The sequence below is a fragment of the Canis aureus genome, chromosome 10 (genome assembly GCF_053574225.1).
Source record: "Canis aureus isolate CA01 chromosome 10, VMU_Caureus_v.1.0, whole genome shotgun sequence".
Classification (NCBI taxonomy): domain Eukaryota; kingdom Metazoa; phylum Chordata; class Mammalia; order Carnivora; family Canidae; genus Canis; species Canis aureus.
The window spans coordinates 62522107-62535636 of record NC_135620.1 but is presented as its reverse complement, the minus strand read 5'-3'; the positions used below and the strand labels follow the sequence as shown (position 1 = coordinate 62535636).

At 38.1% G+C, this 13530-nt stretch overlaps 1 protein-coding gene across 1 annotated transcript; it reads right to left on the bottom strand.

The window, feature by feature from the left end:
- Positions 1 to 7285: 7285 nt before the first annotated feature.
- LOC144321777 (olfactory receptor 13D1-like) lies at positions 7286 to 8227 on the bottom strand. Its single transcript, XM_077911026.1, has one exon. The coding sequence runs from the start codon at positions 8222 to 8224 to the stop codon at positions 7286 to 7288; it is 939 nt and encodes a 312-aa protein (XP_077767152.1). The 5' UTR covers positions 8225 to 8227.
- Between the last annotated feature and the right edge of the window lie 5303 nt (positions 8228 to 13530).

Here is a 13530-nt window from a genome sequence, read left to right as displayed (position 1 = left end):
CTGGATTTTTAGCTGTTTTTCTCTTTCTTCAGCTTCCTTCCTTTCCCTCAACTTGTCTTCTATGTCACTCATTCCTTCTTCTCCCTCATTTTTTAAAAAATTTTTATTTATTTATGATAGGGAGAGAGAGAGAGAGAGAGGCAGAGACACAGGCAGAGGGAGAAGCAGGCTCCATGCACCAGGAGCCCGATGTGGGATTCGATCCTGGGTCTCCAGGATCGCGCCCTGGGCCAAAGGCAGGCGCCAAACCGCTGCGCCACCCAGGGATCCCTAAACTTTTTTTTTTTTTTTAATTTTTCCTCTTCTCCCTCATTAACCCTAGCTGTTGGAGCATCCAGTTTAGACTGCATCTCAGTTAAGTATTTTTAATTTAAGCCTGATTAGATCTCAGTTCTGCAGTAAGAGAATCTCTAAAGTCTTTTATACTTCTTTGAACAACCATCGGTAATTTTATGATTGTAATCCTGAATTGTATCTCTAACAGCCTACTTAAATCCGTATCCATTAGATCTGTGGCAGAGAGTATTACTTCTGGTTCTTTCTTTTGTGGCAAATTCTTCCCTCTAGTCATTTTGTCCAGTGCAGAATGGCCGTATGAGCAAGCAGAGTAAAAAATATCAACCATGACCTAAGTAAAATACACCCTAGACAATTCTGAAGAAGTCAGGGACCAGAAAATAAAAGAAAAAGAAGAGGCTATGAAAGTGAAAAACAAATTTAAAAAATGGTAAAAGTTTAAAAAAGTTGGAGGGAAGGACGTGGTGGGGGAAAGAGAATATAGTCTCAGAGTGGACCAAGATGGTGATCCCCTTGGTTCTTAGTGTATTTTGTTCTGTATGTTGGAAGATGCTAAATTCCAAATTTATATAAGCCAGCAAAAATTATATAGAGAAACAACAGCAACAACAAAAACAAGAAGAAAAAAGAAGGGGGTGGAATGGGAAGGAAGAGAGAATATAATCTCATAGAGTGGACCAACATGGTGCTCCATTTGGTTCTGTGTGTATTTTGGTCTGTACGTTAGACAGTACTAAATTCCAAAATAATAAAACAAAACAAACAAAAACACCAAACCTTATATATCTACAAAAATTGAATATGTTGAAGCCAAAAATATCTATTGACATGTAATTATAAAAATATGAAAGTCAAAAGGAAAAAACTTAAAAGGTGAAGAGTTGATAAAATATTGTAGTTAAGGCAGGTAAAAAGAAAGAATATTGGAAGTTTTTAACCTGAAAGATAAACAAATCATAAGGAAAAAAACCCTCAAGTTCTATACACTATTTTCCTTAGTCCTAGAGCTTTCCAGTGCTGTTTGGTCAGTCAACTTGCTGTTCCCCCGTTCTTCCAGCTGGTCTTCTGGGGAAGGTGCCTGCTGCGCTGATTCTCAGGTGTCTGTGCCTGGGTGGCAATGCCCCGCCCCCCTGCCAGGTGGACAGGCTGGTGTAAAGCTGTTGCCCCCTGAAGCCTTTGTTCCCTAGAAGCCACACCTCTCCCAGGTGAGAGGAGACCAAAAAGAGGGCAGCCAGATCTCCAGCCTGGGAGCTAAGAGTTCCCAGAGTGTCCCAAACTGCAGTCTCTTAGTGCGCACTGGCTCAGATCCTCCTGGGGCAGGAGTGTGGGACTGATTCCTACAATATGAAGGGCACTGGGCAGTGGGAGAGCTCTCAACATCCTGTGTGCTCACTGGCTCTGCCTGTCTCAGAGGGAACAGATAGCCGGCTCTGTCCCCTGCTGGACCCCAGGGCATTCACCTGCTCAAGTGCACACCTGCTCAGCCTCTCCCAGCTGCCCATGGAGGGTTGCTGCATTCTGGTCCTTTATTAGGACAGCATCAGTCCCCTGATCCAACCACCGTTTGTGGTTAATGGCACAAGTTGAGCTTTCTCCTGGGCTCTCTTGTTCTTTCTGTGTCTTCCAAAATACTGAGATTTCACTGCCCCTCCTGCAATTTTGCCCTATTTCACCACTGAGCTCTTTTCAGGCAGGGAAGGCTCTCTCAGGAGCAGATTTCTAAAATTCCTGATTGTGGCTGACTCATTTTCCTGCAGTCAGCCTACAAGGCTTCCTCCCTCCCGCCATTTATCTTCCAATATAGCCCCTTTGTTTCTCTTTTCCACACTCCTACCTTGTAAGAAGCCATCATTTTTCTCTCTGTAGCATTCCAGCTGTTCTTTCTTTACATCTCAGGTTGAATTCATAGGTGTTCAGGATGGTTTGAAAGTTATCTAGTTAAATTTGGGGGACCAGATGAAATGAGGACCCCTATTCTTCCACCATCTTGTCTTCTCCCTCAAGTTGTTTTGCTCTACTCGTTGCAAATAGATGAGATAACAGTAAAACAAAACAAAACAAACAAAAACAAACAAACAAAAAAAAAAAAACAAAAAAAAAAGAGAGAGAGATGTGGGATGTACCTATAAATTTAGATTAATAATATTTTGGTGATTCATTGAAACAATGAGAATGGATGAGTTTTCCCTAGTAGACAATACTGGAATTTTAGGTAGTGACCATTTTGTGGAGAGAAATTAATATCATGTCAGCGTTTTTGTATTTTAGTTGAAAAGCCAGATGAAATTTTTGAACAGTTAGTGATGATCAGCACCTTGAATTAGAATGATTAATCTGGAAGGTAGACTGCGTAAAATTAGGAAAAATTCAGAGACTGTGAAACCACTTCGAACATTGTTGTAATATCCAAGCTGAAAAGTTGTCCAAGCTATAACCACAGGATAGTAGCAGGGAACAAAAGGTATGTGATGGCCCTTAGAATAAAACAGATCTGTATTCAAATGGCCACGATAGCCAAACTGTGGAAGGAATCCATTTCAGACATTAATGATCATATTATTTGCCATTATCTAGAAGAGTGTAAATATTCATATATTTGTTGAATGAATGAATTGAACTATATTAATTCTAAAAGCTAATAGACTACTCTAAAATATAAACTCTAATTCTAGTTCTAAAAATAAACTCAGAATATCACTCATGTGATATTTTTCTAAAGTATACAGCTAAGAATAAAATTAGAAAATATAAAAGACATGTTTTGGCTTCAAATAAGATGTTTCTAAAACTGGCTTTGACTAAGGTTCTCAGGAGGTGGTGAGCTTCCCATTACTAGAGGTGTGCAAGAAAGGATGGATAATCACCCATTATGGCTGTGTTAGAGGATATGCAAACACAAAGTGTTAAACTAGATGCTTTTAATTCTGTGAGATTTGACTGTTGGGATCCCTGGGTGGCGCAGCGGTTTGGCGCCTGCCTTTGGCCCAGGGCGCGATCCTGGAGACCCGGAATCGAATCCCACGTCGGGCTCCCGGTGCGTGGAGCCTGCTTCTCCCTCTGCCTGTGTCTCTGCCTCTCTCTCTCTCTCTCTCTGTGTGACTATCATAAATAAATAAATTAAAAAAAAAGAGATTTGACTGTTGTGTTAACTGACCTTTATATATTATTTGATAGATTAGAAACTTATTTCCCTTGGAGGAGGTTAGGATACTTGATATCTGACATTGGTATCTAGTAATTGCATTTGAAACCCTACAAATAATTGGAGTCAAGATCATTTTTGGTGACAGTGAGGAGATAGCCTGTTTTAGTTGATAATATGTCTCAGAGGTATGCCAGAGAAATTTTTTTTCACCATGAAATCTTTTATTTTATTGAATTAGTAAAGATGATAGAAGTGGCTTTGTATTATTCACATGTTTGTTATTCTTGAAGTGAAGGACATGTATACTTGACATGGTGCTGGGCTCCAATATTTCTAAGTGAGGATACATAATTTTTTTCTTTAAAGATTTTATTTATTTATTTATTTATTTATTTATTTATTTATTTACTTTGAGAGCACAAGCTAGGAGAGGGGCAAAGCAAAGGGAAGAGAGAGAATCTCAAGCGGACTCCATGCTGAGTGTGGAGATCGATGTGGGGGTTGATCTCACAACCCTGAGATCATCACCTGGGCTGAAATCAAGAGTTCAATGTCCAACCGATTACACCACCCAGGTTCTCCAAGGACACATTTTTAAAAGTGCCTGAACTTCTTTTCTGTAGTTATAGGAATAGAAGCTGCCATCTGTTTTGGGGGGTAGACTCACTCCTTTGAGAAGGACCACAATGAGGAATGCTTTTAATTGTCTCCCCATATATTTTTATTGGGTTAAGCATAATGCTTTTAAAGGAGGCAGGTAACTAACCTAGAGCTAAATAGGGAAATGGCTTTAAGAGGCCCTTGTAAGGAAGTATGTCTGGTAGATACTAGGAGCACTGATATTCAGTACTAAAAAATTTTTTCCCCCTCCATCACTTTATTTTATTCTCAAGCTAAGTAGTGTGTTAGTTAAACATGACAACCTCTTGAATGTATATGGATTTTGCATATACTCTTTTGGATCTGAAATGGGCTATAGAGAGCTTAAATACAATGAAAAGTAATTATAAGGTAATCAGAAAAGTGATGGAGAAGCACAATAAAGGAGTCTGGGGAAAAAATGACCAAGAACTAGGATAATGTAAAAAGTCCTCAGCAGTATTTGCAAGGGGGGATAAACTGTGTGTATTGATGCAAAATGAAGGTTATGTTATTGTAGTTGGTGCTAAAGGAAGAAGTGATTCCTGAGTACTGGTGAATTTGGGACCAACAGTGATTCTTAAAAATGACAAGTTTTTGAGACAGAGAGAGGATGAAAGAGCACGAGTGAATAAAAGAGACAGAAACAGAGAATCACAAGTGAGAGGGAGAGACATAGTATCAGAAAGAATCAGGAAGAAGAGATATACAGAGAGAAAGTTAGAACTAGGAGCCTGTGAGGGAGAGGATGAGGTAAGGTAAGAAAATGCATTTTATCTTGATGATGTCCCAATAGTTCATTTTTGTTTTTGTTTCCTTTTCCTTTGGAGATGTGTCTAGAAAGAAGTTGCTGCAGCTGAAGTCAAAGAGGTTTCCGCCTATGTTCTCCTCTTGAATTTTTAAAAAGGATTTTATTAATTTATTCATGAGAGAGACACAGAGAGAGGCAGAGACATAGGCAGAGGGAGAAGCAGGTTTCTTGCAAGGAGCCTGTTGTGGGACTTGATTCCAGGACCCCGGGATCACGACCTGAGCCAAAGGCAGGCATTCAATCACTGAGCCACTCAGGCGTCCCTCTCCTATAGGATTTTTAAGAAAAGGTTTTATTTATTTACTTGAGCGAGAAAGTACATGTGCACAAGTGGGAGGAGGAGCGGAAGGAGAGGAAGAAGCAGACTCCCTGATGAATAGGGAGCCCCAAGCAGGTGTTAAAGGCAGACACCCAACCAACTGAGCCACCTAGGCACCCCTCTCCTCTAGGATTTTGATGGACTCCTGTCTCACTTTTGAGTCTTTCATCCATTTTGGGTTTATTTTTGTATGTAGTGTAAGAAAATAGTCCAGTTTCACTCCAGGGGTCTAGGAGTTGAAGAGACTGTCTTTTTTCCATTGGATATTCTTTCCTCTTTGTTGAAGCTTAGTTGACTGTAGAGTTGAGGGTACACTTCTGGGTTCTGTATTCTGTTCTGTTGATCTATGTATCTGTTTTTATGCCAGTACCATACTGTCACAAATGGCCAACAGACACATGAAAAATTCCCAACATCACTTGGCATCAGGGAAATACAAATCAAAACCACAATGAAATATCACCTCACACTGGTCAGAATGGCTAAAATTAACAAGTCAGTAAACATCAGATGTTGGCAAGGATGCTGAGAAAGGGGAACCCTCTTACCCTACTGGTAGGAATGCAAACTGATGCAGCTATTGTGGAGGTGCCTCAAAAAGTTAAAAATAGACCAACCCTACAACCCAGCAATTATACTACTAGGTATTTGTCCAAAGGATATAAGCATAGTGATTCAAAGGGGCACATGCACCCCAATGTTTATAGAAGCAGTGTCCACAATAGCCAAACTATGGAAAGCCCAGATGTCCATCCACAGATGAATGGATAAAGATGTAGTGTGTATGTGTGTGTATGTGTGTGTGTGTATGTAATGGGATATTACTCAGCCATCAAAAAGAATAAAATATTGCCATTTGCAATGATGTGGATGGAACTAGATGGTATTATGTTGAGTGAAATAAGTCAGACAGATACCATATGACATTACTCATATGTAGAATTTAAGAAGCAAAACAGACGAACATAGGAAAAGGGAAGGCAAAATAAAAGAGGAAAACAGAGAGGGAGGCAAACCATAAGAGACTCTTAACTGTAGAAAACAAACTGAGTGTTGTTGGAGGGGTGGTGGGTGGCAGGGTGGGGTAACTGGGTGATGGGCATTAAGGAAGGCACTTGATGTAATGAGCACTGGGTATTATATACAACTGATGAATCACTGAACTCTACCTCTGAAACTAAAAAAAATGCATTAATAAGGGTTTATATAGTTATAAGCAGTGGAAATTAATTCAGTCTGCTTTAAAGGAACTTTATCAGCTCACATAACTGAAAAGTACAAGCATGAATGTTTTTAGAGCCATTTAACCAGGAGTTACTGACATGAAGCACACCCTAAATCTTTCCCTTAAATCTACTTTCTCCATATATTAACAGAGATGGCCAGAAGATCTGAGCATATGTTCTACCTATTAGAGACTGTTGGAAAAAAAAGTGTGACTCTTCTTTGACACACAGGCAACATTTTGGCAATTAAGTATGATTTGTGTGGCTTAGGTCATATGCTATCCCGAATGAACCACTGTAGCTAGGCAATGTTCATTTTTCAATGGACCAGTGTGTGTTTCATGCTTATCGTCTGATCAGAGAGTGTGGCCAGCCTCAGTCAAATATGGACAGAGAGTGGAAGGTTGTTGATTCCTTAAAAGAAAAAGATGTGTTTTTTCACAAGATGAGAGGATATTGTATAGACCAAAACAATATATATATATATGTACCTTGAGGAGACTGAGAAAGAAGATAAAGAAGAGAGCAAAGAAAGAAAAGTAAAAGAAGGAAGAGGGAGAAAAGAGGAGAGAAAGAAGAGGCAATACATAGATAGAGACAGAGAGATATTCATCATGAACAGCATCCATCTTGACTTCTATGGAACGAAGAGGCATGGTTCCATATAACTAGGACTGCTACAAAGATATTACATGAGGTTTACATGGTTTACACAGAAATCCTCTGCAGTAAAAATGAGAATTTCACTTTACAAACACAATGCTCTCCTTTTACTGAGTTCTGTGACTTCATCTCTGACTACCAAAATATGTCTTCTCCCCAAATGTGTTCACATGTCCTGAGCACTTTCATATTTTCCGTGAATGAAAGTGTCTACTCAAGACTTTCTTCATAGCCTCTTTCACTTCCTTATTCCTTAGGCTGTAGATGATGGGGTTCAACATTGGGGTTACCACTCCATAAGACAGCCCGATGATCTCATCAATTGTCTTTGTGTCTTTTGACTTGGGCTTCATGTACATAAATAAGGCTGAACCATAGAATAAAACTACTACAGCGAGGTGGGCTGAACACGTTGAAAAGGCTTTCTTTCTCCCCTCAGTAGAGTTAAGTCTCAGAATGGTAGAGAGAATGAAAACATATGAAATAAAAATTAACAGTAGGGGAACCACTAAGAAAAGAATACTTGCCACTGTCATAATAAGCACATTCATGGAAATATCTGAACATATGAGTTTAAGAAGGGCCAGTAACTCACAGGTAAGATGGTCAATGACATTATTCCCACAGAAAGGCAACAACATTATTAGCACTGTTTGAACTAGGGAGTTTAGACAGCCTATGATCCAGGACCACGCAGCCATGTGCACATAAAGCACCCTGTTCATGACGATGGGATACCTCAGTGGGTTGCAGATGGCCACATACCGATCATAGGCCATCACAGCCAAGAGGACACATTCAGTGCAGCCCAACCCAAGGGAGACAACCATCTGCAGAGCACAGCCAATGAAGGAGATGGATTTTTTCTCAGACCTAAATATGATGAGCATCGTAGGAATAAAAGAGGATGTGTAACAGATGTCCAAGAACGAGAGATTCCCAAGGAAGAAGTACATGGGGGTGTGGAGGCGAGAATCCAGTATGCTGATGATGATGAGGAGGCTATTTCCCAGCAGAATTATCACATACATGATGAGGCAGAGCATGAACAGAAAAAGCTGGAGCTCTGGGTATTGGGAAAGTCCCACCAAAAAGAATTCAGTCACAGCTGAGTAATTCCCCATCTTCAAGTGTCCATGTCACCTGTGGAGTTCAGATTAAGTATGACTTCAGGAAATTTAAATTTATAATTTAGTTTAAAACGTTACTTTTACCTGCAATATTTTGATTTTTCACTCAGCTCTGGGAATCAGGAAAGGCACGAATACAATTTTAACTTATTGATGATGAAAGTGAAGCACTGAGAGGTTCAGTACTTTTTAGGGCCGTGCAGTAGCAGAGGCTAAGCTACTGATAACCCCAAGAATTGTGTTGTGAAGTGTCAGGCCTCTAATAAAATGATAGGGACAACTTAGTTCTAAATGCACATATAAATCTCATTATTGATGAATATTCTGAAATCTTTTAAAAAGGAAGTTGGTTCAATTTCTTAAATAAGACATCACGTACAGTTAGCACCATGTCATTTGATTGTGTATGTGACTCTCTGAGCCTCAATCCGTACACGGTGATGTGGGAAAGAAATAACAATTTGTTGTGAATATTAAATTACATGAAATATCTGAGTGTCTAATACATAGTTAAAACAGTGTGTCTGTAATTATAATACTTTTATAATGATATCATTGATTATAATTAAGTCTCCTGACTGACTCAGAAAGAAAAATTTATGTAGTGTGTTTAAGGTGACAGTACTAAAGTTTGAGGTTTTAACGGACAGATTTTGAATATTTTCTCTTCTCAGATGGACATGTGTCTATTTTTCAAAGGCCAGTCTAGAAGTTAATCTGAAACTATTTGAGATTGGTTGCAAGGAGCTTCCAGGGGTTAAGTGGCCTGGTCCCACATTAAGTACAATTTTTTCAGAACCTGGATTTCTCCTCTATCAGTATAGAAATTCTTTTCTTAAAAAAAAAAAAAAAAGAAATTTTTTTCTTCTTTTTTTGTCACCAAACTCCTTGATGCAAATTTTATATGTTTTTAGGCAAGTTAATATGCTATAATACTAGTATTTAATGATAAGTAATTTTTTCTCTTAATCTTTATACATACTATTTGGAATGTACCTCTGTGTCTTCTGTATTATTTTTATTTTATAGCAAGAAACCTTCTGATAAATGAATATATAAAATATGCTTATGACAGTGCCTGTTACAAAGATTTTATGAATGTTGCTAAGTATTCCTATGGCTGGACAATAATAGCTAGCTAATGTTAATTGAGAACTAGCTATGTGCCAGGCTCTGTTATAAGTACTTTACCCTATTAAGTCATTTAATATTCATTGCAACCCTATGAGATAAGTAATTTATATAATAGCAGTATGAGATGCTATTATTATTCCTATTTTATGAAGGAGCAAACAGATAAATGGAAGTTAAATAGCTTCCCCAACATCTTGAAGCTAGAACCAGGATTTAATACCTGGCAGTCTAGATCAAGAATCTAGCTTTGATAAGCTTTCTTATCAAAACACTATATTACCTATCACAGCTCTTATTTTTTTTTACCTCTGGAAATACTCTGTGGTCCTTAGGTGTGTTGAAATTAACAGTCTTGCCTTACTTGATTTTTCTAGCCAACATTGATCTTTCCATTGTATATGTTCCTATGATATACAATGTTAATACCATATGAAAACTCAGCTGTGCTCCAGTTATTTTTTACTTGCCTGATATAGTATTTTAAGAAGACCTAACCTTTCATCTTTCGATGGACACCGAGGCTCCTTCCACAGTTTGGCTATTGTGGACATTGCTGCTATAAACATCCGGGTGCAGGTGTCCCGGCGTTTCACTGCATCTGTATCTTTGGGGTAAATCCCCAGCAGTGCAATTGCTGGGTCGTAGGGCAGATCTATTTTTCACTCTTTGAGGAACCTCCACACAGATGAATGGATAAAGAAGATGTGGTCTATGTATACAATGGAATATTCCTCAGCCATTAGAAATGACAAATACCCACCATTTGCTTCGACATGGATGGAACTGGAGGGTATTATGCTGAGTGAAATGAGTCAATAGAAGGACAACCATTACATGGTCTCATTCATTTGGGGAATATAAAAAATAGTGAAAGGGAATAGAGGGGAAAGGAGAGAAAATGAGTGGGAAATATCAGAGAGGGAGACAGAAAAAGAGAGACTCCTAACTCTGGGAAATGAACAAGGGGTGGTGGAAGGGGAGGTGGGCAGGGGGTGGGGGTGACTGGGTGATGGGCACTGAGGGGGGCACTTGATAGGATGAGCACTGGGTATTATGGTATATGTTGGCAAATCGAACTCCAATAAAAAAAAAAAAGAGTACTTAACCTTTGTGCAACTAGATTGTCACCCCCGAATGTTGCTAATATAGAAATTCTGGAGCTACTACCTTCCCTTCTTCCTCATGCTCTGCCATAGCCATACTGAACTTCTCACAGTGTGCCCCGAACATCATTCTCTTTTTCTCTTCATGCTTTTGTACAAGCTCTTATCTTAAACTGGAAAGGCCCCTTTTAAAGGCCCCATTATTCCCTTTTTCTAGGAAAACTTCCTGAACTAGTTTGGGTAGGATACTCATTTTGAGTGCTTCCACAAAACTGTGTTGACCTGTCTCATAGAAACTTCCATTTCTTTATTCAACTTTTAGCACAGTAGATACTGTAGTAGTATCAGAAATCCAATTGGGAAAAAGACACTGATCCTGAAAATAGACATTGGACACAGATTACTAAGGGAAGAGGTTATACTTTCTTTCCTTCTTTTCTTTTTTTAAGATTTCATTTATTTATTAGAGAGAGAGAGAGAGAGTGCACAAGCAGGGGGAGTGGGAGAGGTTAGAAGCACACTCCCCCTAAGGAGGGAGCCCCACATGGGATTTGATCCCAGGACGCTGGGCATGACCTGAGCCAAAGGCAGATAACTGCTTAACTGACTGAGTCACCCAGTTGCCCCAGAAGTTATACTTTCAAGAAACAAATAATTTCTGTGCTACATAAAGGGTATAATATCCAAAAAATTATGGAACAGCTTATAAATCATTTTATCAAGCTAAAATAACTTTTATACGCTTAGGTATTAATAAAACTATGGTTTAATCTCATTTGAATATATATGTAAAAATCATAAGTAAATATAAAACCAAATCCAACTGTATAATGATTTCATAAATTCAAGGCATTCCAAGTTAATATTTAGAAATTTATCAGCATAACATGGCAAACAAATGGGTAAACAAAAAACCGTATATGATCATCCAGATAGATATAAAAAATCATTTGATAGAATTCAATTTTCTTTCTTAATAAAAACTTAGTAATTTAGACATGAGCCAACTTGATTTTAAGTGATGAAACTGCAAGTATTTCCCTATAAGTCACATGGAGATTACTTTTATCATCATCATCATCATCATCATCATCATTTAATAATTATTTTTCTGGAATATCCAACCAATAGATAGTCATGATTTTTTTAAGGATTCTGAAAATCTGGTTTGTGGTGATGGGACTTGTTATAATATGTGAGAAAACATGCTTTCATTTGTTATATCATTGAAAATTGCGATCTTGCTGGGCGCTGGAGTGGTTCAGTCAGTTGAGCATCTGACTCGATTTCAGCTCAGATCATGATCTCAGTGTCCTGAATTGAGCCCTTGTGTCAGGCTCCAAGCTCAGGAGGAGTTTGCTTGATAGATTCTCCCCCTTCCTCTCACTCCCCAACTACTTCTCCCCAGCTTGTTCTTGTGCTCTCTCTCTCTTAAATAAATAAATAAATAAATAAATAAATAAATAAATAAATAAATAAAATCTTTTTTTTTTTAAAGAAAATTGTGATCTTGGCAAATAATTAAGGACAAGGAAAATGCTCGTGATATAATATTTCAGATAAAATAAGTCTCAGACAATATAAATGATACATACATAAATTTTGTATACATGTAGCTGAAAGAAACCACATCAAAATATTAACTGTGGTTTTCTTTATCAGATTTGGTTTGAGGTGTTTAGAATTTCCTGAACTTTTACATATTTTTCATATTTTCTGTAATAAAACTATATTTTTGACTGTAAAAATTAAAAAAAAGAATTAAATTCTTCTTAATAGGGAACTGCCCTGGGGCAAAGATTGATGTCTTTATATTCTTTCTAATGATTAGGAGATCATGGAAGAAGCCAAAAGGTCCAGGTATTTGTTGGCTCTGGCTTTCTCTAAAACCCTAACAGGGAAAAGAACAGTCAATGGATTGGAAATTGACCTGAGATTTTCTGGTGCTTTATTACATACACTAATTAATGCTATTTAATATTCTGATTTCAATCAGTCCATCTCGCAAATATATCCACTCTCGGAAGACATATTGGTACAACCCAATTTTTGCAAAGGGATACTACTAGAGTCCACTATCTGGAATGTAACCAAGGTTAGCAATATGGACAGGATGCAGCAACAGTACCACGTGGTAAAAAGAAAGAGGAGATACCTGCCTGAAACGTAAGGCTACAAGGAAAGAGCAGGAGCTTCTGTTACCTTTTCTTCTTCCTCTTTGTTCATAAAAAGGTAAAGTTTCCATTTCTTGGCTCCCCAAGCTTTATTTCTTTCCCCAAAAGGCCTGTCCCTAGATTATTTGTCACCATTGGGCACCACCTATGCAAGGAAAGAAAATTCTGAGATTTATGGGTCATGTGCATCTATTATCTTCTACCTGTATTTATCAACAGAAGTTTGTCTATAAAGCATATAAATTCAGCCAGAATTTCCTATTTTGCCCCATGAGCCTCTTATATCAGGCTACATGACAGTTATCCTGGAAGGCATCCTCAGGAGAAAATGTCGAGCACTGAGTATTGAATTCTAGTTCCAGACATAGTGTCCCCTATTGTTTATAAAGCAACTTTGTTCTTCACAATATGAAACATCCTTCATAGGAGATCCCCAGTGCTTGTCTGAATAAATAAGCCCTGTGTGTCCCAAAAGAAATTAATAATGGATAAGGTGGAATGAACAAAGGTAAAGGGAAAAAGCACGGTCTTTTCTTCTCTTTCTACATGGTATTGAGAATTATCCTCTTTTTTTTTTTTTCCACTGTGGAAACCAAGTGCAATTTTTTTTTTTTTTTTTTTTTTTTTTTTTTTTTTTTTGTTCCTAGAAACACAGCAAAAGTGTTTAGCTCTTACCTATGGGAACTTCTATCTGAGCAATAGTCTCACTCCTGGAATTGATTCACCTTAGCTCATCCTACATGTTCTGACTATCTCTATGGTTGTGCTATGGAAGTCTACTGTGTCCTAATCCTATTATCCCTTTGTCTGGACTGCTGATAAGATTTATTTGAGAAAAAATACCATGTCTTAATAGAAAGAACAATTGGCTTGGAGTCAGAGAACTTAG